Source organism: Takifugu rubripes, chromosome 4 (genome assembly GCF_901000725.2).
Source record: "Takifugu rubripes chromosome 4, fTakRub1.2, whole genome shotgun sequence".
NCBI classification, from domain to species: Eukaryota; Metazoa; Chordata; class Actinopteri; order Tetraodontiformes; family Tetraodontidae; genus Takifugu; species Takifugu rubripes.
Window position 1 is genome coordinate 13,990,451 of NC_042288.1, and position 25,679 is coordinate 14,016,129.

The 25,679-nt window shown below is 47.0% G+C and overlaps 1 protein-coding gene across 4 annotated transcripts in view; it reads left to right on the forward strand.

Moving 5' to 3' along the window:
* The window catches only part of LOC105416390 (collagen alpha-1(XIX) chain), a 69,578-nt gene that overhangs the window by 38,195 nt on the left and 5,704 nt on the right, over positions 1-25,679 (forward strand). For 3 of the 4 annotated variants that reach the window (XM_029835409.1, XM_029835410.1, XM_029835412.1), the window contains 34 exons: positions 2,008-2,052; positions 2,128-2,172; positions 3,439-3,471; positions 7,083-7,121; positions 7,207-7,248; positions 7,732-7,767; positions 7,996-8,040; positions 8,616-8,651; positions 9,035-9,088; positions 9,692-9,769; positions 11,253-11,294; positions 11,906-11,983; positions 12,333-12,368; positions 12,518-12,571; positions 12,797-12,850; positions 13,214-13,255; positions 14,416-14,520; positions 14,597-14,650; positions 15,007-15,060; positions 15,485-15,538; positions 15,701-15,754; positions 16,015-16,059; positions 16,853-16,903; positions 17,024-17,068; positions 17,835-17,861; positions 18,967-19,020; positions 19,679-19,723; positions 20,006-20,050; positions 20,162-20,224; positions 20,627-20,662; positions 21,927-21,971; positions 22,194-22,337; positions 22,941-23,007; positions 23,097-23,234. In XM_029835409.1, the coding sequence (XP_029691269.1) occupies positions 2,008-2,052; positions 2,128-2,172; positions 3,439-3,471; positions 7,083-7,121; positions 7,207-7,248; positions 7,732-7,767; positions 7,996-8,040; positions 8,616-8,651; positions 9,035-9,088; positions 9,692-9,769; positions 11,253-11,294; positions 11,906-11,983; positions 12,333-12,368; positions 12,518-12,571; positions 12,797-12,850; positions 13,214-13,255; positions 14,416-14,520; positions 14,597-14,650; positions 15,007-15,060; positions 15,485-15,538; positions 15,701-15,754; positions 16,015-16,059; positions 16,853-16,903; positions 17,024-17,068; positions 17,835-17,861; positions 18,967-19,020; positions 19,679-19,723; positions 20,006-20,050; positions 20,162-20,224; positions 20,627-20,662; positions 21,927-21,971; positions 22,194-22,337; positions 22,941-23,007; positions 23,097-23,234 (1,885 nt within the window). Of the gene's footprint in view, positions 1-2,007; positions 2,053-2,127; positions 2,173-3,438; positions 3,472-7,082; positions 7,122-7,206; positions 7,249-7,731; positions 7,768-7,995; positions 8,041-8,615; positions 8,652-9,034; positions 9,089-9,691; positions 9,770-11,252; positions 11,295-11,905; positions 11,984-12,332; positions 12,369-12,517; positions 12,572-12,796; positions 12,851-13,213; positions 13,256-14,415; positions 14,521-14,596; positions 14,651-15,006; positions 15,061-15,484; positions 15,539-15,700; positions 15,755-16,014; positions 16,060-16,852; positions 16,904-17,023; positions 17,069-17,834; positions 17,862-18,966; positions 19,021-19,678; positions 19,724-20,005; positions 20,051-20,161; positions 20,225-20,626; positions 20,663-21,926; positions 21,972-22,193; positions 22,338-22,940; positions 23,008-23,096; positions 23,235-23,554; positions 25,268-25,679 lie in introns of those variants that run through there. The other variant, XM_029835411.1, reaches the window with a different exon arrangement.

Here is a 25,679-nt window from a genome sequence, read left to right on the forward strand (position 1 = left end):
AATAGAAAGTAAACTATGTGAAGACAAAACCCACTGAACCTCCATTCCCAAGAAAGGGAATAACAGGATGTCTAATGAAGACAGAATTGAATAACATGCTGCACAAAAGGTGTCGGTGTTTCAATTTCCTCCGGTTTTCTCCTCCTGAAGTATCTGGATCATGTCTACTCTCCCATCTCGGTTCCAATAAATGGTGCTCCTTTTGTGCGCCCGTGCGTCAGCACGAACCTGCCACGCTATCAGCGTGCACAGGCACGGTGCAGACGTTCATCTGAACCTTGTCTTTGCCACGTTCCACTTGTCTTCTTCATTAGGAACTCATGCTAAGTCTGGAGGCAAGGTTAATCTTCTGTCAACACGACTGCTTCATATTACTTCTTATTAGTATTCAGGGAACAGGAAAGGCCCGGAATGTGAGGAAACCAACGCTCGGTCAGATCTGGGAAACACTTTCCACAAACAGTAACAACAGAGTGACATCAGAGATCTTCTATACCCTCAGATGCTGCCCAGACAAACCGCAGCTCGTGCAAACATCTGTGCGAGCGGATCCCCGGCTGCTCGGCAGAGTGTGAGTGTTTCGGAGCTGGGGGGGGGCTGAAAGGGATGTGTGCGCTGAATGATGTGCCAAGAAGCGAATGCTCTCATGAATCACATCTCCACGGCTGGATCTCCCGCTGACTGACTCAAACGGGCTCCGACTGAACGCCGCAGACGCCGACGGGGGGGCGGGGTGAGACGCAGGTGGGTTTAATTGCAGTTTGATGACCAGCAGCATCTCAAAGTCAACACTGCCCCTCAGGTTTCCACAGGCAGGCAGGTTATCGTGCACGTCGTGGCGTAAGCGCCGATAATCTGGTTAAATAAATGTCACCCTGCAGTAAATATCATCTGAAGGGGTTTAGAACTTGTTAAATACCCCTCTGACAAATCACCCTGAACCATCTTAAGTGGAGATTTAACGATAATGAGGGTGGAATTTGTTGCTGCCGCGGTGCCAGAGCGCGATTTGCACGTCATTCAGCTCAGCCACAGCAGCAGTTTCATATAATCGTTCCTTTGACATCCAGTAACAGACAGAAACGATATTCATCTGTGCTACATTCCTCTAATGACTCCAGTTCATTTGTCTGTGCCGTGCTTGGTTGTACCTTCCACTTAATAGCAGCTCTTAATTCTCTATGACAACAGCAAAGCCAGCTTCCAAAAGAATGAATCGTGGCCGTTAGCGGGTAGAATTAATTGGGAGACACGCTGAGACGGAACATCGACGAGTGTTTGGAAAAGTCCAGGTGCTGCTAAGGAGGCGCGCAAACACGCGTCCTCGGATTGACAAACAGATGCTCGAGAATCTCTGAAGCATCACCTGAAATATTCATCCGGGCCACAGACAGCGTTGGGCTTTTGGCGTCCCTTTGTTGTTTTCTGCGTGCCGTGTGATCCTTTCAGGGGAGAAAGGAAGGAAAAAACCAACAACAGCGACCAAAAAAAATCAGTTTCAGCTTTATAAAATGTGCCAGGAGATGTGAAATCACGCCTCGTGCGTTAGCTTAATTATTCTCGCCACTCCTGCTGAGCAGCTAGAATAATAGCCTGTAATGAGAAAAGTGAGAAGTGCAGTAAGTGTGAGAGTCTGCCGAGCATTTAGGAAAATTCTCCCCATTTCTTCTAAGAACTGCCTCCACCAATACGTGCACGTTGGCTTTCCAGCCAGACGTAAATAACAGCGGTCTTATTAAATGCCCTCCTTGGAGCTCTGCAGCAGTCATCAAGTGCCATCTTTTGGCAGCCTGGGGAATGGGTCTGGTAGGAAAATGGTGGAAAATGCTGCAGTGTAACAGAGGCTGCAGCTTTTCATTACGCTGCATATCACAACATAATCGCGCCGTTATTTGCTGCATGATTAAGAACAGCTGCACGTTTCCGCTTATTTGCCCCGAGCGTTGCCTATTACTGCCGTGCCTTGGCTGCCGGTCACTGTCTCCAATCTGCTCTCTTCTCTCACAGGGTGGGATCGGAGCCGCCGTGGAAAAGGGGGAGAGGGGAGATCCCGTATGTATTTTCCCACCGCTGTGACATTTACCACACTGTTGCATTAGAGTCATTAACAGAGGTGTTCTACCACAGGGTCAGCCGGGTGCTGCAGGTACCAGCGGAGTGAAAGGACAGAAAGTAAGTGACACCGGCGTGAGGTGCTCGACACACTCTGGTTGCATTTGTGCTTCATTGTCTGCTCACAGGAAGAAGAGGGAGGAAGTTTAAACGATGCTGGTATCCATCAAAATTCCTCCGAGTTCCTTTTCCCTCCTAAACCTCATGCAGAACTTGTGTTTAGCGATTCCACGACATCTTGAATCAATGGACATGATTCAGTTCAAAATTGCACCCGATACGTGTCCATTTTCGGTATTCTGTGTTGAGGGAAGGAAAGATAAACATCAAAAACAGATATATACATCAAAGCTTTCATGAAAGAAACCCTCCTTCCCACAGTCTGAGCAACGTCGTGCTCGCCTCTCTTTCTCTGCACGCTTCAGCGCCCATCAGCCACAACCTTGGGCACGATGGCTTCCTCTCACCCCTAATTGCATGTGTTGATTGCATTTAAAACATTAAACGCCTTAATTACAAAGATATGTCACATGTTATTGCGTTACATCTGACAGCCCCATTTTATATTTTACATAATTATCCCCATTTGTGTCAGCTCAATTTTTTTCTTAAAAAAAAAAAGCATAATTAAGGTTGTTGTTGGTCCCTAATTTGGTCCCAAAGTTTTTTGAACTTTATATCGTACTGCCGCTAGCGCAGCTACAAACATCTTGGCCACATTTTTTACGCTGGAGATGAGTTTTGAGAACTTAATTGAAGCCTTGAGCATCTATATTCTGGGGTTTTATGGTGTTGGAATCTGTGATTCACCATCATTTTGATCTTGGATGGAGATGAGATCGTTATTTGTTGATCGTGTTAATAATTTAGACGGTTGGCTGTGTATTGTCAAGCCGACATTCCCCAAATGCCTTTCGGTGGTTCGCACAGTAGAGTCGCAGCTGCAGTGCTTTATGTTCCTGTTTTATTCCAAGGCGCCACAGTTACAGCTTTTAAATTTTCAATGGGAGAACAGAGGCTTCGGAATGTAATGTGCCACGATTACGAGCCTTCCATAAGCAGCAGTTGTGCTGTAACCACAGTTACGCTGCGTACATGATGCATGTGAAACGTAATTCCTGAATATTCTTCTTTCTGTTCTTTATGCTGTCCCACTCCTCCTCCTTTCCTGTTTTAAAATCCTATGGCTCTGTTTGAGATGTGAGGTTACTGTGGGAAACTTGTCCGATTTAATACTACACCTTTTTTCCCCTTCTTTTCTCAGCCTTTTTGACCATGTTCTCATATCTGCTGTGATTTGATACTGTGTTCCTCTGGTGTTTCCAGGGGGATGTCGGCCCTCCCGGCCCTCCAGGTCCTGTAAGTACAATGTCAGAGTGAGAGCCCATCTCATAGACCACCCGTCACTTCCAACTAGTCGGGTTTTTGCTTACTCCGAATCATGTTCCCTCCTTGAAAACAACAACAGAAAAATGTGCTTGCTTTGCTGCATCTAACTTGCCAGTGAAAATGTCAGAACCGTGCACGCTAGCGCGATGCTCGCGTTTGTCTTTGAAAGCTGTGAGCAGGAAAAAGTGGCGGCCTTGCATTGTTTACCTCTGTCGCATTCATTTACCGCCAACATGGTGGAATATCATCGCGAGGCTGATTTTCACTCCTCGCCTGCAGGTTTGCTCTATCTTCAAACGCCCAGGGTTTTTTTTTTCTTTTGTATAAAAAAATAGCCCTTTCTCTGCACCAACAGGGTGGGTTTTTGATAAGAGACACGCGGACACCGGTTTCAAAGCAGTTTGGAACTGTTGAAATGAATTTCTCAGGGAGGGAAAAAACAAAGGCTTTATTTCCTTTATGTTCGGCTCCACTAATGGCGTGAGGCTGATAGCCTTGTAACAGTAATTGGTGGATCCGCGTGGCCTCCGCAGACGTGTCCGTTGCCTGAGATATATTTGGGCGACCCTCCGTTCATTTAGCCATGTAGCTGAAGCGACAGCTCCGCGATACGCGACTGTCTGCCATCATCAAATCCTTCAAAATCTGGGATCCACTAACTTATTGTGCGAGTTGGCAGCGTTTCCGCCTGCAAGGCAACAGGAGCAGCAGGAGGAACAAGCAAACCTTTCTCGTGCGGCCATTAAAAGTGGCGAACCGCCATCTCGCCCGTCTAGCGTCGGATTAAAGCCGAGCTTTTGCCGGGTTTTACTGTGAAACATCTGCGACTGAGTCACCGCGGGCCTCGCGGCCCATAACCCCCTTCGTCATTTTCATCTCGCAACTGTAAATTAGAGAAATTATCAGAGGTCAACAATTGTGTAACAGTTTAGATTACAGCCGGCGCGGCCGAGCGTGAGCACTGTAATTCAACCGTGTAGTGACACGTGCTTTTGTAAACACAATTACACACAGGGAATAATGATGGCTTCCAAAGCCTATAATTGCCATACATATACAGTATTTAATTATTATCTGGGATCAACACAACACACTGTACTGTCTAAACACACTGTCCAATAAAACAAGCGTCATTTCACTTCCATTGGATGCTCACTGCAGTGATGAATAGGCTCGGCCGGCAGATTAGTTAAGCCTGAACTGATGCCGTCGGTAGGTTCTCGTTTCTCAAACAAACACGTCGGCCCGAATGCTGGTTAAGAACCATCCAACGCGTTAAAATACAGGAGGATACAGCAAACATCAACTTCAAGATTAGAACATGGAGCTCACTTAGACCTGTGGCGAGACCTCGCCGTAGGGTATCGGCGGCGGCGCTCCCAGCCGTGTGTCTGACTGAAAATGAGAGTTTGATGGGATGGGAACTCAAAGGATTGGGTCCAGACAGCTGGGTGGCCCAAAGAGAATTAGCAGTCAGTGGGGCTGATCTGAGTGAAAAGGATTCAGGTTGCCATGAGCATAACGAGGCAGATTATAGAGCGAGGATCAACCCGAATCAAGCCAATGTCCTATTAAGACTCATTAGGATGGGCTGGGGGAGCGGCCCGACCCGCCCAGCATCAACGCAAGATCTTGGCGGAGCATTAGTGCAACTCTGGATGGGAATAAATGCCAGGGAAGCTCATCAAAAGGATTCCATGGCGAATGTCTGCCATACTTAAAGCCAATGGCGGTCCAACTAAATATTAGAGAATTTGTTGTTTTGTTTTCCTTTCATTTTCTATTAGCTAACAGCTATTCCCAAAACCGGCAGGGCTTGTTTTACCGTTGATTTTGGCGAGTTGTCTCTTCTCCTCTCAAACGGGGAGCGGATGATAAATGGTCAGTAAAATCCCAAACACTCCGTTGTGCTCATTCTTGCGTGCTGAGGTATCGGCTGTCCAGGATATCGGAGATGTTTACTGTAGCACACCGCAGAAGGGAAAACATCAGTCATTTGATAAATGAGGCTCTTTAGATGTTTAGCGCCCGCCTCCGCCTGTGCTCTTTGCCTTTCCGTGGCAAATAATTTTGGCAGTTAAGCACCGATTTCCCTTGCACAGCAGATCCATGCGTTCAGATCATTACCCTCTTCATAAACCCCTGTTTATTAGCAGAGGTCTCCTTCCTACAGGCCATCACATCCCATCATTACTCTTAAAAGTCGCCGCTTTTCAGCTCGGAACTCTTCTTACTTGCTCTCAGTCTGCATTTCGAATGAATATGTTAAGACGAGCAAAGGATATGAGGCAAAGTTATAAAGCGATAGAGGCTTTGGGCTCGGTCACAAAGGCGCGGGGAAGGCGCTGTTCTGCATTTGAGACGAGGAAGCCGTCAGTAACGAGTGTCTGCAGGTTGGAGGTTGAATGATTATGCAGACGCTCCACTGCTGCAGTCAGACTGAAGGTTACTCTGGGCCCCCAGTAATGCTCCCCAAAGTGCTCGCGATCAATAACAAAATAAGGACACGTGCGGCAAAGTTGGCTGAAGCTGGAAAACACAAGGTGAACCTCTGTAACCCCCCCTGCCTCCTTGCTTTCACCTCTACAGATGCTGCTTTTATCATTAAACCTAACCCACCCGAGGCCGAACGTTTATAGTGCTATACACACCGTCCTGGGGGGAATTCACAGATTAATGCATTTTGTCTGGAGACCGATTGGCTGACTTTTTAATACATTATACACCGGCCTCCCTTTAAAGCCTTTTTTCTCCGTTTACAACGAATCGCTCCATATCAAAATTTGTAACGGCGTGCGCCAGCATCACCCGCTATTAACACACAATATGCTTCCAGCAGTGGAATGTAATCACCATCGGTCCAGCTATAGTAACACTCGCATCATGAGCCAATTTACGAACCCGTTTTTTTTCTTTTTAGCTCGTTATAAAAATCAATTGTCAGCTGGAGTCCAGAGTTTCCTGTTTACACTCGCACTTACACTCATTTACCTACAGTAGACTTAAAGTGGAGTTCTAAATCACGCAGTGTTTTTTTCTCTTGACATCGACAGATAGCGCGTGCTCGCGTCCCGCGTCACACCTGTGATTTCACAGCACCCGTGTCAGATGCTCAGCACAAATGAGGGGTTTGATTCCTGCATTTTACGCCTGAGCAATCCCCCCGTTCCAAGCTCCGGTTTCCCTATTTAATTTAGGTTGTGTCCTTTGATTTGATCGCTGAAGGTATTTTCTGAGATTTAGTTAAGATATTTTAGGGGGTTTGGAGTCGAAGCACCTCCGCTCTCCTCACCTCTACCTTTGTGGGTGGAAGCTGACGCTTCTCCTGCGTCATATTGTGGCTGCTGCATTGTGATTCTGCAGGAAGGCTCTGTTCCAAAGCCTCAAGAAAACACTGTTATTCTTCTCTTTCAACTTCAAAATGCCTCTTTTTTTAACGCAAAGGTAATAGAACCGCTCCGGATCACAGAGAGCTTTCACCACGAGTCTGTTGTTGGCTCACTTATGAGAATGAAGTAATTGCGGAGCTGTGGAGAGCGCTGGGAGAGCGCTGACGTCATTTCTTTTGTTTCCACCTGCAGGTGATGACAGCTCATGGCTTGAGACAGCTCTCTGGACCTGTAAGCATCCGTCCCAGCACACACGAGGCTTTCCACCGCTGGGTCTGCGACTCCTCCTCATGTGTTCTGCTTTCTGTTTGGGCAGGAAACAAAGGAGAGGACCCAAACGGGTGAAAAAGGAGATCTGGTAATTATTACCCTCCCATCTCAACAAGCCTTATTTATGAAAATGTCTCCACGGCGCCAGGGGAAAATGTACATTTTTTTGCTTTCGACAAGTAGAATTTGGCCTGAGCCGGAGGACTAAATAAGTTACGAGGCACATAATATAACACTGGCAGTAAAGCTGAAAATAAAAACAGAAATTTAACACAGCACATAAAGGAATCTACCAATGAAAGAGCTCTGAGACAAACATTGGACAAGTTTAACTAATATGGTGGCGAAATATGTCATAAATATGCTCTGATTATATTCACATTTCTTATAACAAAGGACCCAGCTGTGGAAATACTTTGTGTTTTTAACCTTCACATCATATGAAAGCCAACTTCTGCAAGATCCTTGAGGTCCAAACTTGCACCAGTCAGCAGGAGAAGTGTCTTACTTGACACTTTTCTTTTATGCTCGCAAAAACATGATGGTTACCCATGTGCTCTGGATCCTGCAGGGTGAGAAAGGAGCTCAAGGACTGCAAGGCTTCAAGGTAACATTGTGTTATAAACTAACCATTTCAAGCACACAGTAAATCAACAATCACCCTCTGGGCCAAAGAGGCAGAAAATACCCAGAATATAGTTATTAAGGTGTTATAAAGCAACATCCAATTGGTCTTGAAGCTTTGTAGAGTATCTCTTAGGAGAATGACTTAGAAAAATAATTTCTATTATTGTGTTGTACTTTCAACTTAATTCTGTTTTGGTGCCGTTAACAGGGAAACATGGGCTTGCTGGGAGCAAAGGGAGAACAAGGCCCAGAGGCAAGTCTTTACTCTACCTTTTTAATGTCAGCTGTGGTAATAAAGTGTAGAAATCAGCCAAATCGGGACCGAGGCGTCCGCTGTTTCCCTAACCGTACCATGGCCGGCCTGTTGCTCTGGAGTCCTGGCTGAGAGGCCGCTAACATGCAAAGTTAACACTGCTAACATCATTTCGGGGTCGTCGCGGCTGCAGGGCATCAACACAGGTGGCAAATCAGGGAAGGTCTGTTCTCGTGGAAGATTCGAATGTGCTGCGGCTGCTGGAGGCGCCAAACCTTGTAAATACGATGTCATTGTCTGTCCGCGAAAACAAAGGCAGCAATTTTAAACACAATCAAGAGCAGAGCCGGCCGGTTATAAGCTTGTCTCTACATTAAAGCCGCTATTCTTATATTGGTGAATAAATTCAGACATTATCCGAGCAGCTATTCTCCTCAGTGGGCTCTCACTCTCCCTGCGTTTATTGGAAGTAGTGTATGCTGGACGTTTACATGACGCACAAACTAGATCCAGAGGAGGTTTCTGGTTACAGAGGTTTGATTTTTACATACTGTGTCTTTACTGTGTCTCAACAGGGAAAGACGGGCCTTCCGGGACTCCCAGGCGAGCCAGTAAGTCCACTGGACGCCGCTGCGTTCTCCCTGCTACCATTGCGAGGGAAAGATAGCAGCTAGGAGGAATAAAGACGAACCCAGAACTCTTACACACACCATCAGTAATGAAATTTAAGATTTAATTAGTGGAAAGAAGCAAATCTGAGCGCATTATGTCAGCAAGGACGGCAGAGTCCCAATCTGTTCTCCCCACCTGCTTTGGTAATGAGCATCTGTCTTTACTCACAGGAAGGGAGGGAAAGTGGCATTTCATAAATCCTGGCTAAGAGAAATTATGTTAAAACATGGCAGGCCACTGAAGCAGCGAGGAAGGGGGAGGAAGAGGAGACAAATGTGCGCGGGGAGGCGAAGGCCGGTGATGGATGTGTCTCTATTTACAGGGATCAACTGGGAAGGACGGGGCGCCTGGCAGAGATGGCCTGAGAGGAGAAAAGGTATGGAAACCTAAAGCCAAGTGTGGACTTCTGTGCCTCACTCACCCGCCGTGGAGCTTCCTGCCTACTTCCTGTTAATCCTCGGCGAGGAAAAGTGCCGCGCCGACATTCTTGTGCGATAGGTCCGATCTCTTTTGGGAGGATACACTTGTAGAGGACCATACGCTCCCCCTCGTGGGTGGAATCCAGGTCGCAACCCTCACAACTAACCGGTTCCATCTGACCCGGCTTTGTCAGACGTTTTGTTTATAACCCAGAGATTTATTGGAATTTGTAGCGAACTGACAACACGCAATCAATTTAAAAGGCTTCAACTTTTTGCAGCAACGACCATCTGACTGATTTAGACGCTGTCTGACGAACACGGCCGCTCCAGAGAGCAAGGTTATATATTTATTCGGGAGGGGGGGGGGCTTTAGAGAAGCCGTATCAGTGCTAAAAAACACCGTCGGGCTCTGATGTTTCTCCCGTGTTAAAATCAGTTTTCAGAAAAAGAAGCAACCTTCACACTTTTGTCCACGCAGTGCCTGTGCAGCCAGTTAGATTTTTAAAAAAATATTCAAGCTACTTTCTCTCTTTACATGTTTATGCCTCCATCTATAGGGGGACTCTGGCGGCCTGGGGCCACAAGGACCCCCGGGACCTAAGGGCGAGCCTGGAGAGCCTGGTGGTGGCTTTACGGTGAGTGTGGATTTTGAAACCCCTATTATTTGCATATATTATTGAGACTAGAAACTTGAGATTATGAAAACACTTCACCAGCAAACATCTGCAACAGAGACAGCTGTTAGCTTGTCCAGCTGTTTAGCTGCCGCGACATTATGTAGAGCCAATGCTACGCAGTAATCCACCTCTGGATAAACCAGGCAGCGGATAATCACCTATTCTCCCACTTAAAGGCTTATAGCCATTGAAGCACTCTTTCTTTTATAACTTGGCTTTGCATATGGAGACGTTCATTATGGCGTCACCACCAGTGCGCTGCATCTGCAGCCGAAGCCCCAGGTGACAGAAGCTGCACTCCACAATCACAGCGAGTGCTTCATCGCTGTCAACGGTCACGTTTGTTTGTGCGTTGCAATGCTGAAGTGAACGGCGGGCGCAGCAACGGCCTACTCCCCGAGCAAGTGGTGCCAGGCTCAGGTCATCAGAGCGACGGGGAAATATTGCCTTTAAGTAGAAGAATTTCAAGCTCTTTAATGTGGTGCCGTGACAATGGAGGATCGCAAAAGGAAAGGCACGTGTGTGTGTGTGTGTGTGTGTGAGTGTGTGTGTGTGTATGTGTGTGTGTGCGTGTGCGTGCGTGTGTGTGTGTGTGTGTGTGTGTGTGATCAGTCAATAAGAAATGTTTCCAAAGGCCTAATGACTGGTTGTCACACGCATGTTGAGCTAATTGAAAGAGAAACATATGGGAGCCAGCAACTGAATAGCCTGGTAGAATATAAAGAATTTCTGAAGAACTCCAGAATAATGGATTCTCAACCTGTCTTTTTTATGTTAAAGAAAGTGAAAAGAAGATAAAGCTTATGAAGTTAATTGTACACACAAGTAACAAGCATCACTTTAAGTGTAATTCTGCAGCTCTTCTTCAGAAATCCTTTATTCTTCCTTGAAAGTTTGTGAATTCCCCCCAAAGACGTGAGGCTTTTTCCAAATTCAGCTTATGTGCGTCCAGTTTACTGGTAATCATCTACTGACGTTAAAAAATCAACCTGATTGTGTAAAAGTCTCCATAGCTTCCATAAAACATCACCATTTCCACCTCCTTTGAGCAATAAAAATTGGAATATATCAACAGGCCATGGTTTTTATTTATTTATTTGTCTGGTTTTGGTTTTTATGTTTTCATGTGCATAAAATCGGCCTTGGCCCAAGTCTCGTTCTAACTCCGCAGCTCTTTTTTCCTTCCCGGTGCCTTGATTTGAAGCGTTTGTTTTTACCTCCCCGACCCTCTGTGGTTTGCCAATATCTGTGTTTTTATGTGCATATTAATATTCCAAATGCTGTAAACACTGTTGAAAAGGAGCCTACAATGCTTCGCTCTGCTCCCCTGCAGAAGGTCGCTCGGATCCTCTTCTGCGAGTCCTTTTGGAGCTGCACCTCTGGCCTCAAAGCAAAACACTGAGGAGCGCACGTGATTCTTTTTTCTTCTCTTGCTTTTTAGAGTGATGGGTTGGCTCTTCCTCGAGGATCGCGTGGGCCTAAGGTAAGACTCGTAATACTGGAGCATTACCAACACACACATCTGCACAGGAGATTGCACTTAATGTAGGTATTTATATGTATAGAAAAAACATGCTCGGGTTCTATTTACTGCCTCTTCGCGGCACGGCCAAAGCTCCATATTTATTTAATTTATCTATTTATTTGACTCATCTCTGTCGTATATCCCTCTCTCCATTTTCTTTATGTAGCTGGCAAATAGGTTCAGCCTCTATATGTGACATTAAGAGTACTACCACTACACATTAACATACCTACAGGCACTCGAGCACACGCTGCCTGCAGTAATGGTATGTCCGTGTGTACAAGGTATATAAATAAAATAGGGAATAATGCATTAAACATGCTGCGCTCACTGAAGGCCCCGATACACATGTAGAATATCCATAGCATTGAGTTTAAACAAATTAGATAATAAAGATGCAAATGCGAGCGGCCAAGACCACGCGTTCCTCAGCCTTGATGCTCCTCCAGGGGGGGAAAAACCAACAAAAAATGGAAAAAGGCAGGAATGAGTACCAGTAGAGTGCGAGTACTTGACTCCTGTGTTCCCACACGTCCGTGACTCTGTCCTGTCGCTTGTCTTTCTGTCAGGGGGAGAGAGGACTTCCAGGACTGCCAGGAGAGCCGGGTGAAAAAGGCGAAGCTGGAGAGGGTGTCGTCGGCCCCCCTGTGAGTACCTGGATCTATCGATGGGCCCGTCTCCGACATTTATTATTTAGTGCAACCTGTAATGAGAATCCGGGCTCCGGTTCTGAAAACACGGTGGTTGCGGTTGAATACGAGCTCCGTCTTTGGTTAAAGACCCTCTGAGAGCAGCGCGGGCCGCCTGCTACCTATATGCTCTGCACAGCGTGAAGTGCACGGATTTGATTGCGAGTGAGTCTGCTTCCATTTTTGAAATAAAGGATTGTCGGAGGCAGAGAATCAATAGAGTAAAAGGTGTCTAACACAATTCCTTTATTGGATCCTGAGAGCCAGAGGGCAGCTGGTGTTAACAAGATGTGTGATGTGTTCTTAGGGCCCCGTGGGACCCCCAGGAAAGCCAGGAACTGAGGTCTGTGGAAAGTTCTATCAAACCGCTAAGCAGGCGCAGCGTGCGGCTGTTTATTTAGCCGATTGATGCCGTGGCTTTCTAATCATTTTACCACCTACAAGCTGTTTGGTTCCTAAACAGTCGGACAATCTGTGTTTCTGTCTTGTTAGGGCCCTCGCGGAGCCCCCGGTTTATCCGGCTCTCCGGGGGTTGCAGGAAGAGAGGTGAGTGAAGAGAGACAACCTTTGCACACATCTGCAGATAAAAGACATCTGGAAGTATAAAAGGATGTCAGCTGCCTTCTGTGGATGAACGAGGGTGACCTATCGCAGCTCCTGGACACAAATGCCCTCCGTGGCGGAGGAATGTGGATGAATGAACCGCATCCGTGCATGTCTGCCTGATGTCATTGCCAGGAGCTCTAACTCCTTTCTTTGTCTCAATTAAAGGGCCCCCCCGGTAGACCAGGACCCCCCGGCCCTGCTGGACCCCCAGGTGAACGGGTGAGTCAGAAATGCGGAAGATCACCTGGAAATCAAGGTCACTCCATTCATCTGCACTAGTCGGCACTTATATTCCAGGTTTTCATGTTTTTCTCAACTTCAGAGAGCAACAATATTTTCCAGAGTGGGGGGGGGGAGTTTTTCCTCCCGCAGCAGAGTTATTAAACCAGGTCCTCAAGCGGTGCAAATAAAATATAAAACAAAAAGGAAAAGCATGGGAAGAAATCATATTCCTTTGAAATTATCTTATAACTTGAGGCATAAATTGATGCAGCGTTCACCATCAAATGCATTTTTTTTTTAAATGTGTAGATTTATAAGATAAAGTGTTTAATCGTTTTTCTTTCTGTGTTTCTTTAATAGACTGCTCTGCCTATTGTTGGAGACATGGGTGCTTTGCTTAAGGTACTATATTTATAACTTTACTCTTACAAAATTAATTGTGCACTCACTCAAAATTAGTGTGACACGTTCATGAGTGCCCAGAGAGGTGTTTAAAAACCGTTGTTTGGTCATTTAAAAGGTGACATTCAGAAAGATTATTTCAGGTTGGAGCCATATTTCAAGCACTCGAGCGCCCCCTTAAGGTCGAGTTGAGAAAGTTTCGATAACAATGACGACCAGCGGCATGACTTTAACTGCATGCTAATATGCAGCATCGTGCATTTATTAAGCCTCCATTATATATTTAATATATATACAAATAAAAAATAAAACGAAATTTACAGAATGATCCAACTCAATTTTAATTTTTTAAATATTTTAATACCTGATAGGAAGGAGGACAACATAGTCAATGAGGACAGTGGGCCATGGTGTTCATGTTGCAACTCAAATCTCTAAAATTCCAAATCTTTCCAAATCTCATTGAAGCCCAGGGTCGTTTTGTAAAATGCGGATTATGCAAATCAACCAAATGAGGACTAGTAGCCGTGATAAAAGCAGAACCGTGGCCGTCGCACTTTTCTGTTACCCTTTTTATTAGAATCTCCCAGCACATTAGCATCATTGCTATTAGCATTTTCAAAATCTTGATGGTGCCTTTGATAAAAGACTAAACATATCCAATTCATTGTCTTTATATTAATCAAAGCTGCTTTCACTCAAGCGTCCCAACATTTTCGCTGAAAGATAATTCGATAATTAGGACGAGCTGATTCATTTACGTGTCGTGTTCCAGGCTGAACTGTTGATGCGAAAGGAGCTTCGTCAACACTCGAGGTCCGTCGCTAATACCCCCCAACTTAACCACTTCCCACCTGGAAGGCGCCGCTTCCTGCGTCCCCACTGCAGGGACAGTGATATTTAAGATTCTCACTTAAATGTCACAGTCAATGAGTTTGACAAAGTTCACCACTCACCTCCGCGAGGGACGCTCTCGGAGGCGCCGTCGGGGGGGTTCGCATTATTTCTGCGTGGCAGACATTTAGAGAAGAGTTTGTGTCAGTCGGGGTCTTGTCCTCCACCCAGGGGAGGCGACATAATAAAGGGCAGCGCTCCAGTTCAACTTGATGAAGTCCTAACTGTGCCACCACTTTTGCCTCCTGTCTCGCCCGTGCCGACAGAACGCCTGCAGCGCGTGCCAGGCCAGGGTCCCCGGGCTTCCTGGGCAGAAGGGGGAGAAGGGGTCACCAGGCGAGCAAGGAGTGGAGGGCATTGTCGGAGAAAAGGTACTGGGAGTGCAGCACAGCGTGCCAAATCATCCACCTAATGTGCTGGATTATGTGACTTTTGTTATTCAAACAGGGTGATCCAGGCATCAGAGGCCCAATGGGAAACCCGGGGAAGGAAGGCCCAAAGGTAGAACCCCCCCCCCCCCCCCGTAATTGTGCTCAGTAAAAATGAATCATTGTGCCAGTTTGTCAGCAACAGCATGAGAAACGTATTAAATTAAAGGTGTTGTGCTGAGAGTTTACATTTGGTAAACAAGTGTTATAGATTACCTTTAGGATCACCTCTGAAAGCCTGTTCAGCTTCTGTGTGACAACATGACTGCTTTTTACTGTATGGGGTCTCCATGGATGCTGTTGCCATGGATACATTGCTACACGGCGGCGAACTGGGTTAGGTGGATTTGGGTCTTGTGCAACGAGAGGAAGAAGCTTTCTGAGGTCCGCACCTCACCAATAACATTCACTTGATTTACCTTCCTGCAGGGCGTTAAAGGGGAGAGAGGGTTCCCAGGGCCAATGGGAGATAAAGGTGATGAGGTGAGTAACACAAATGAATCCAGGATCATCCGGGTGCATGGAAGTCACTTTGACATTGAGGAGAGCGGATTCTAAAGAATCTGGAACGTCTGCTGGGCTGATAGGCTGTGTATGTTGAAGGTCTGTTTTCAAAGGAAGCCATTAAAAGCACTTCCTGTGCGCTGTGCTCCGATCATTTTCACTCCCACAACCTTCTTTCTAAAGTATCCCAACCGAACTTTTGTGCACTTAAAATAATGGCCCTCATTAGAGGAATTCAGAGGTCCCCTAGTGGGGGGGGGGGATAGACAGGATCAGCTCCACATGTTAGTTTATCTATTTCACGACTGAGGCTTTATAAGCTGACAAATATATAAACCCTCACTCAGCAATCCAAACCTTTTTGGTGGGAGGTAACAAATCCATAATTCAATGCTTCCTTCAGGGTCCCGCAGGAGTTCCAGGACTTCCTGGTGTGGGTGGCCGTGCAGGCTCCCCGGTAAGAGCCCGTCCTTTATGTCACCTAATATTATACAGAATGCTTTCAATGTCTCATAAAGGAAAGTGCTCTTTTATGGTCACAGGTCTGACATGTGCTTTTTTTTCTCTCTCTCTAAGATCTTTTCTTGAAGCCCATTTCATTATGCTGCTGTCTTTGCAGGGGCTGATGGGTAGACCGGGGCCAATGGGCGAATCAGGAAAAAAGGGAGAAAAAGTAAGGATTTATACCCTTTTTTATATTTAATATTGCTAATGCGTGTGTGTGTGTGTGTGTGTGTGTGTGTGTGTGTGCAGATCAAATTGCTTGTTTCAAACAACCATCCAGGTTCCTTTTTACTGATTTTCTGCCTGTTTTTAAAAGATATATATTGCACTCACTAACATGGGCAAATTAAATAAATAAATTCCCCTTTATTGGCATACATTAGTTTGGGAATGTGTTGATAAAAGAATGCTTGTGATTGTGTTTGGTAGGGAGCTGAAGGGCCTTCTGGCACCCCGGGGCTTCCAGGACCTCCCGTAAGTTTTATTCATGTGGCTTTTTTTTGAAGAAGCCAAAAGTTTTCTCTCAATCAAATAAAGGTGGATTGTTTTAATTAGGTCTTGATTATAAATATATGTCCCTTTCCACATCCGGAATCACAACTGTAACTTGACAGTCTTTTCTAAATGCAGACGAGCATCAGTGCTTTTGTATTTTCTCAGCTCGTCACAAAAACGTCATTAAGCGCAAACGCGATTAAAAATGGCGGAGTTGTTCTCCGCCTCGCTTGCTCTCTTCCAAAGGCAAATCTGTAATTCAGCAGAGGTGCCCTCGAATCTGCCGCGGCCTTCCGTCACCCCGCTTTCTTAAGAGGGGGTGAGGGGGGGGGGGAGGGTGGTGAAAAGGGCGCAGGTAGCTCTTTGTTTCCAAATGAGAATCTTACCTGTCAAGGGACAAATATTCTCAAACGTTCTAATAGAAGCTTCCGTTGCCTTGTTTCCAAACTGGAATCTTTTAACCCTGGTGCTGTTTTGGTGGTGGGGGGATGGGGGGGGGGGGGGGGGGGGGGGGGGGGGTGTTTTTGTTCATTTTTTCCTTTAAACGACTGCTAGGTCAAGGATAACGGCGACAATCTTCCACCATATTTTACCTCTTCTTTACAATTTGCTGCATTCCCTTTTCCTTCCCCAAATGAGCTATTGATCTTTCTGATGCACCTTTTAAGGACTAATAGCGTACAACTGCCCGTGATGTAGCGCGCCGTTCTCTGTAAGGGGTCTCGGTGCTGAAAAGTCACAGAACACCGATTTCCTGCTGAATGTGTTCCAGGGTGTACCCTACGTGGAGGGCAACGGGATGAGCGGGCTGTACAAGCTGCAGGTAAAGGCTGCACTCACTGCACAATACAGCACCTTCACTCTTATCAGCAGTCTATGCTTGTCCATGCCTTTGACCCATATTGTTAAATATCTAGACATAATAAAAAGTGTGTCTTTTCAGAGCGGCGGAGCTATTTTAGGACCCCCCGGAGCTCCTGGTGCACCGGTAAGGATAATCTTTGCTCTGCCTGAAGCAAATCCTTTACAGTGTCCGAAGGAGCGATGCCAGCGGGCAGGCGTGCTGATACTGGAGGAGCCGCAGAACTTAGCCGAGCTGAATAATAAATTAGCCAAGCAGCTCTCCGGCGTTATCTCCACGTCCGAGGCCTCGGTACAGTCGGCCGCATCCGGAGAACACAGGCTGGTTGGTTATAGAGCCGGCGAGGGACTCGAGCAGGTGTCTCTCGCACGCCTCAAGGCGCGCGGCCTCATTGACAGGCAAAGCGGGCCGCACGGCGCCGAGCCACTCTGACCCGGGCCGCTTATCGGCGCCGGCTGCTCCCGCTTATCAGACAGTTTGTAATCTGGTCCGGTCTGGGGAGACTTTCACTTAAAAGGTCTCTGGGGCGCCATCCCACATAACAGTCCACCGGAGGCCACGACATAAATAAGACGCGCCGATGCCCCTCGCGCGTGAATCAGGGGCGCCGCCGCCGCCGCTAAATCCTCTGGATGCTTTTCCCCACGGTCCATCCATCAGTGCCCAACTGCCGTTGAGAAACCCTCCTGGATGGAAAATATATATGTGTCTCTGTGTATCTTATTTTGTTTGGCTTTGCCTAAAGCTTCAACCACACATGCTAAGGTTTGCTAACGCACGCGCCGTGTAGCACGTACGATCACCGGATTGTTTTGTATACTCCTGTGTTGTCGCCCCACTTATTCTTCACGATGTAAACTGATTTTTTTTTTCCCCACCTTCCTCTTCCAAGGGTCTCAAAGGAGATGGCGGCCCCCCGGTGAGTCGCAGACTTTCTTTCTAGAACACATTATAATGAAGTATTGTGCCTTTTTGTGTTTTGTACCTGCCTGCCCGGAATAATAGCCAAGCCTGAGTTGCTAGTTGACTTCTGTCAGCGTCTCCTCCTGGTTCTCCACATCATAAGTCAATAACCCCCCCCCCACCCCCCCAAGGCAGGAGACCATAACTACTCTCAGTAGAGCGCTACCACGCCGCAGAGAATGATCACATCTCCTGCAAACCGCTGTACCTTATTGTCTATCGCACCATATTGCGTTGCCGGTGGGAACACGCTCTCTTCTCCTTCACTTCAGACGAAGCATCCACCGCCACCTGCCCCCCCCCCCCCCCCCCCCCCCCCCCGACGCCCGAAAACAATCCACGCATGCATGGAAACACTTCCACGCTTCCGCTATCAGCGTGAATTCTCTATTCCCACGGGGCCAATTGCATTTCTTATTGTTTTGTTGCGCAGTGATTTTTCACCGGGATGTTAATTTGACATTTTAATAAATTGTGTGACCGGCTCCGGTGCTGTGGCAGAATTGCCCCAATCCGTCTCACAGCTGATCCTCTGGCTGCCCCGTTCTCCCTTTAGCGGCGCTCGCTTATTCATGACAATCTACATGGGTGACGATTACCTGCACAATCCGTCTCTGTCAGCGCCCGCTGCCCCTTTATTCTCCGTAATGGCCTTTTTCCATGGCAGCTTGAGCAAGATGAGCCAGACAGAGGCCATCAGTAGTTGGAGCATCGCGAATGGCTCCCTATTTTTAGCGCCCCAAAGCTCATATCATCGCAATTGTCGGTTTTCGCTCTTCTTCTGTCTCATTTGTAGTCGATAAGGTGTGACAGCATGTGACATAGATCAAAGTGCGTATGCTCGGGGTGAAGGTAGTGCGCTTTTGGGCCTACGGCAGATGAAAAGTTGTGTTTGCCCTCTGAGAAAATCACGAGCCGCCAATGGAATGTGTGGAATTTCAGCGCTTCGCAGAATCGTATTTACTTTCAGATGTCCAGTTTTGATTCATGTGAGGTTCCTAGGTGATGGTTGTGGACAGTTTTATGATAGAATTGGCATTATTTGTTGTTGGCTGCTGCAGGGGGAACCTGGCGCCATGGGATTACCTGGACTTGAAGGCCTACCTGGTGCTAAAGTAGGTAATCCCGACCTCCAAAAAGCATTTCCTCCAGTGTTCTGAATTCCAATGTGTTCTAAATTGCAATGAAACCGCCATCTTGTGCTGGTGATGTCATTGCAAACCCAAAATGTGCAGTAGTCCCTGAGAATTAGAGCTCCCACTCAACACACATTTACTCAGAAACACTTGTAATACTTTGTTTAAGAACAGGAACAGAAACTGCTGAGATATTTCATTCATTATTCTAAATGTGCTTCAGATCAGCTTGTATTAAAGTGCGACATGGAGAAATAATAATAAGAAATATCAGATCTGGATTCAGTTGCGTTCTTGCGTTAGCCGCGTACGCAATGCTTCTGTTTTATTGTTCAATTATGCATGCAGGCGTGAAAGATTGTTGTTTTTTCTTCTCCTGGCAAATTTATTTGCATGTTTGTGGAACATTCAACACCTATGACAGCCAGTAATTTATGCTTCAGAGGGAACTCAGAGGTCTGACATATGCAAAGTGGCGGCTGTTGAAGCATGATGGAAACAAGTTATTAAAATGGCTGCGTAACCTTGGCTGTTTATTCCAGCGCCGCGTTTGTCCACACAGCAGCTCCACGCTGATTTATGTTTATTCCTAATTCCATGTGCACGTGATCTGCCATGTGCTTTCTGCCACCTTCAGGGCGATTCTGGGTCGATCGGCCCTCCTGGATTACAAGGTCCTCCGGTAAGTAAAATATGCAGTATATTTCGAATGATTCGCATCAGTTCATTGATCGTATTGTTCCGATACACTGCGGGCGAGCGGCGGACGCCAGGACGCGACAGGACCTGGATTAACAACTCTGCCATGCGGTGGTGGTGTTTTTAGTTGATTTCCTTTGCCGCTACAGCTAGCCTGTTGCTATAATCTGAATGAGAGGCTGCGTAGGTGCTTTGCTGTGGGATGACACCACTGAGGGGGCCTGTCACAACACTGTCGGCTTTGTTCCTTGTTTGTGATCGACAGGGGAAGCCCGGCGCTCGCGGAGAGCCAGGGATCCCAGGAGAGCCGGTGAGCCACAGCCTCTAACGCTCTTCCACCTGTCATTCCCAGCATCATTCCTTTGTCGCTGCTGACTGACATGTCGGCTGTCTCTTTTATTTTATTTTTTTTTCCTGACAGGGTGAGCGAGGGCCGCTCGGAGAGACAGGTTTCCCCGGACCTGAGGGACCCCAAGGTGTCGCTGTAAGGATGCCTCGTGTCGTCTTCGTAGATGTTCGCCAAATCACCGTTCTGTTATATCCAAGGTGGAAACAGGACACGGAATAACACAGCGTCCTCATACTGCGGCGGCGTTGTCACCGTCTCAAACATGATTCAAGGACAATATGATCGCGATACGTATGTTAGCGCTCGCTTGTCTTGTAGACGATTACATCCCACCGTGTAATTACCATCAAAGATGGCTTCTGTAATTTTTGCTGTAAGTGCACTATGGAACAGTGTTGGCAGAGCAATCAGGATCATTATCCCTCGGTTGAGATATCTCATTAACTGTGGAGATTACTAAGAGCGCAACGGCGCTGATCCAATCGAAGGTGGGAGCTAATACAAAATGTCTTTGTTTGTGTTGCACTCCTTGAGCAGGGCAGACCTGGAAGAGACGGAACTCCCGGAATGAAGGTGAGTTGGGCGAACCCGTCGCAAATCCCCTTATAGAAATTGCTTTACATCCGCCGCGGCACAAAAAGATGGCACAGCAGATTTTTATCCTCCAGCCTGGAGCTGCAGCATCCCGGGCGCATTAACACTATTTGCATATTTCAGATTTCGATGATAAAAACTTAATGAAATCCTGCAAATTTGGGGCTTTGTTGACACTTTTTTTGTCCATCTATATGATATTGTTAACTCTGGCGGTGGTATGATGAGGAGCTAACGCCAAATGTGAGGTTTTTTCCTCCTCCTTGTTGGAGAACGTGATGGAAAAGCTGCTGCTTTAGGATGACCAGCCAATTACAAGATGCCACTACTGCACGCTGTTCACCACAGATTTCCTGGCATGCGGAACGGTCTGCCGACACCAGAGCGGGAAGTTCTCGTGCCTCCCCGAATGCCCCAGAATTTTGTAACTGTTTTGTTATTAGTTTAGATTTTCCACCAATCTTTTTTCATCATTCCATGAAGCCTTTTGCTCTTTCTTCCCCCACCTCCCCACATCTTTCTAGCAGGGTTGCCAGGCGCTTTGCTGAGGCAACAGTGCCATCTAGCAGGTAGCTGTGTTCCTCCAGCCCTGCTCTGCACACTGCTTCAAGGTTTAATGTAACGCTCGGGGCAGCACATTTCAGCAGGCGAGGAGATAGATTTAAGTCTCCCATCAGGCACTGGGGAATACAGAGCAGTGGAGATTAAAGCGGGCAGGGGAGAACGGCATCACAGAGAGCGACGCCTGCGTTAAAAACCGCATCATGCCAGATTGTCTTGTGCACGGCTCCTGTAATCCAGCAGGAAATTGATACAAAGATGCTCCCAGAGGTTTTGCTGTGAACACAGCAAAGGGAGGCGATGAGGAGTGACAGGGAGGGATTGGAAGACACCAGACGGCGTGACATGAAGCCGCACACAGGTGTTGTTCTTCTCTCTCTCTGTCTCTCTCGTGCGGCTCTTCCGTACAGTAGAAAGACATCTGCTAAGAAAGCGCCTCAAATGAAAACAGGCGTGAAAGCCAAGAAGCGGTGACATTGCAGAAGGCGATACTCTAAACAAGGACTCACACTTGAGCTGAGTCACCCCTGCAACACCCCTGCCAGTATCATCCTAACCGGCAAATCTGTCGACATGTACGAATGCTGAATAGTGAGGTGACGATCGTTCGAGCGACAAAGGTCGAGATGGTTCCCCGTGCGTTGCACGAAGCCTTGACGTAAATGTGTTTGTGTGTTAAAAGGGAGCCACAGGAAGAACTGGGGACAGAGGACCCAAAGGAGAGCGTGTAAGTGGTACCCTAAACACAGGTGTTGATGAATGCTAACAAAGACCTGCACAGACCTGATTTTCCCCACATATGTGGCAGCACAGTGAGGCTTTTCTAGCATTTTAGTGTAATAATTAAGAAAATCTAGTTAGTGTTGTTAGTATTCAGTAATTTAGGTCACAGAAAGGAATGACATGACGCAACATGGGTTGAAATGTGTCTGGTGCTTTTTTACTGCAGGGGGATCCAGGAATTCCCGGAGGGAGGGGCGTTCAAGGGGAGAGGGGTCGCGTGGGAGATCCCGGCCCTGTCGGCCCGATGGGAACAGACGGGCGAAAGGGCGAACCCGGTTCTCCGGGACAACTGGAGGATGCCAGTTTGTTGGTAAGCTGTGGGGACTTGAAAGTGAAGCGAACGTTTGCAGCCGCTTCCTTGAGCTTGTGCGACAAGCGCGGCGCTCTCTCGCCACACGGGGAACGCTAACGGATATCAGAGGCATCGCTTCAGCTTGTGCAAAGAGCCGGCCGCTCTCTTTCAGCTTCCCACGTCACAACAAGGTGCCACAAAAGGTCAGAAAGGGAGAGAAACAGGAGGAGAGATCCGTAGGCGTGCCTGGAGCTCCGGAGGGCCAGAGGACCACCCCCCCACCACCGTGTGTCATAGACATTTTACACAGTCATTGCAGTTGCGTAACGTGCACGGCTGAGATGTGAAGCTCATTTGCATGCAATTATTCCAAAGCTCGTCGCGTTGCCACCGTAGCTGGTGCAGCCTCGGAAATGTTTAACACCGTGTATTTGGAGGGAGGCCAACCTGAAACAGTGCTTTTCTTAATTACAGAGCGCACCAAGAGAAGCATAGAGACTTATGAATATTTCTTATAATGATGGCAGTTTTATTCCTTTATGACTCGGAGCTTTGGAGAGCTGTGATAGTGCAGAGTGGGATTTTGCTGGAACTGATCCTTTGCTCCTTGTTGCCACACAGGATGATCCCGGCTTCATGGCGGAACTCAGAATATTTATCAGGAAGGAAGTTTTGAAAATCTTTGAAGGTATGACCTCGTTCCATTTGTACTGAACTTGCATTCCAGCCAGCTGCTCTTATTTTTTATCCCCCCCCCCCCCTTCCCTCATTCTGCAGAAAGAATATCGAGCTCTATTACGCTTCAAAAGACACCCGCAGGCATCTTAGCATCTAATGGACACGGGCCTCCAGGACCTCCTGGCAAGGAGGGCTTACCAGGCCCACCAGGATTCCCTGGGTCTCCTGGTCCACAAGGTATGGGCACAGGCATTCCAGAACTTTGACAGCACCTCAGGAAAACAACTGCCTTTCCACTGTTCACCTCAGATTGCTCAGACCTATTAGCGAGTCTTGTTTAACCCTTCATTGTCCCACGTAACTCCAGTCAATCGTACGTGTGACACCACATTCGTGTTAAAAAGTGCCCGTTAGTCCCGACTACATTCTCCAGGAAGCAAGACAGGTGCCTCATCTGCAGGGTAGAGAAGCATTAAAACAAGGACTTGGGGTCTGCAGCGGTGGGGGCACCTAGCTTGTGTTTTGTGGGCATTCATGGCTATTTTTCTCTCGCTCAGACCCATATATCAATGCAGACTGAGGGGCGGGAAGCAGAGGGAAGGCCAGGAGTGTGGTGCGCTGCAGCTCCCTGCAAAATATGAAGACAAACAGAAGAATTGGCTGTGAATAAGAGAGAATATTATCAATGCGGACAGGTTAGAGCCCCTGTTGATGCCTCACTCCAGGATAGAAAGCTTTTAAAGTCCCCAGCAAGGTCCGGAAACAAGGTGGACGTTCTTTATCAAACCGCTACAGCCTCGTGACTGCCCGCAAAAGTGGCCATTGCCTGGTCGTACTCTTAAATCGTAGCTCGCGTCCCGCTGCGCCTGCAGCAGAACTGCATTTACTCCAGTTTTGAAGAGGATTTCTTACGGTTTCCTGCAAACACAGGAGCTTTCTGAGACCTTTGTGTGACTACCTCAGATGATTCAAGAGCATTTAACCCTCTGCTATCACGTAAAACACAAAAAGCTGCTTTTATAAGAGTGAATAATACAGTTAACATAGAAAATTCTCACTATAATACACTGTGCTAATGAAATTTGCAACACTTGGACCCACTGTGGCATGTTTTATTGGTGGTTCTTAAAGAAAGAAAAGCTCTATTAGAGAAGGGATGTAATATTTCCCTTGAAAATCAAGAATTCTACATGTTCTTAATTTGTGTGTTTGTGTGTGTGTGTATTCTTGAAACCAGTCAGCTGAAGAGGGAGTTCGGGGTAATATTTCCTCATTATTTCTCGTTACCCTCCGTTGGACTCTGTTCTCCCCAGGAATATCCAATTTGACACGTTCTCCAATGTGCCTAAATGAATTGTTTATAGTGAAAAATAACCCCCTCTTTTTGTCCCCCTCCTCGTAGTTTTGTTTTTCTCCTGAGTGTTAGAGAAAGCACCAACGGATGCATGACGGAGTGCGTAATCCCTGCTTCCATTTTGCCTTTCCCTGCAGTGAAAGTGCTCATGTACAATTCTTTTCACTCATTACTTGGAAATTGTAATGAAGGCAGCGCGTGATGTAGAGCTCGATGTTTGAATTTTGATTTCATAACTGCTACTTTTTTGTCTTCATTTTGTATTTCACTGGATTCTGTACATCTTGTGTTTCATTAAACGGGTGGGGGGAGGGGTTCCACAGCCGCTCTCCTTCCTGCTGTCCGACATGGAAATCTCAGCAATATTTATCAGGGTTTTAGTCTCTGATGGAGCAGCTGTTCAGTGAGAGGGGCACAGATGAATAGACAGCGTTGTTAATACTGTTTACAACATGGTTCTAGAGGTGAGAGGCTGCACTTTTATTGATCAAACACGAAGAAGAAGGCTTCTTGGGCAATGCCGGTTTTATTTATTAACACATTTTGGCCATTAGGGCCTGAACACGCTGTCATTTTGCCTTTTATCATGAGCGCGCCGATCCAGTGTGCCACCCAGTCCTCTCACTTTGAGTGCTATTCAGCATTTTCTAACTGAAGGTACAGTCCCCTTTTCTCCCTGGAATGTCTCTTCTCTGAATTGTGAGTGCGTTTTATTATGTGACCAAGGGTGGATAGTCCCTCTATCTCTGAGGTTCATGTTTGGAGCATTCTTAAGAGGCTTTTGCCTTTTTCCTGAGATTTTCTCTGACACGAACGCATCGGAGTATTTCCCTTTTGGCCCAGATACCCCCCGTCAGCGGGTCTCTGCCCGACACATCCGCTGGTCCCCAGTTACTTTAACTGCCTCGTGGGGGCAATAGTTTCACGGCATCGCAGCCCCTTTCCTGGTACGCTGCTGTTTTTGAATGCTAATACTTGGCATGAGAGCCTCTGAGCGCATGTAAAGCTGAACTGATCAGCCTTTTTGTGGTCATCTAAAGCATGTGTGCCCCCCCACTCCAACTCAGAGGTGCACATGCAGCAGCCTGTTACCATCATGGATGCCAATTATTATGTCTAAATTATGGGATGTATAAAAGCTACTTTCCTGTTTGTTTTCTGGTGATGCTCCCCGTGAATAACACACCTGCGCCTTGTTGTTGTCGTGAATATCGCCTGTGTTGCATCCACTGCCTCCATGTCTGTGTTTCTGACTACGTGCATCGCTTCAGTGACCCGCATTTCTGACCTGTGCTGAGAAAAAAACCAAAAATGGCTCTTTTCCTTCA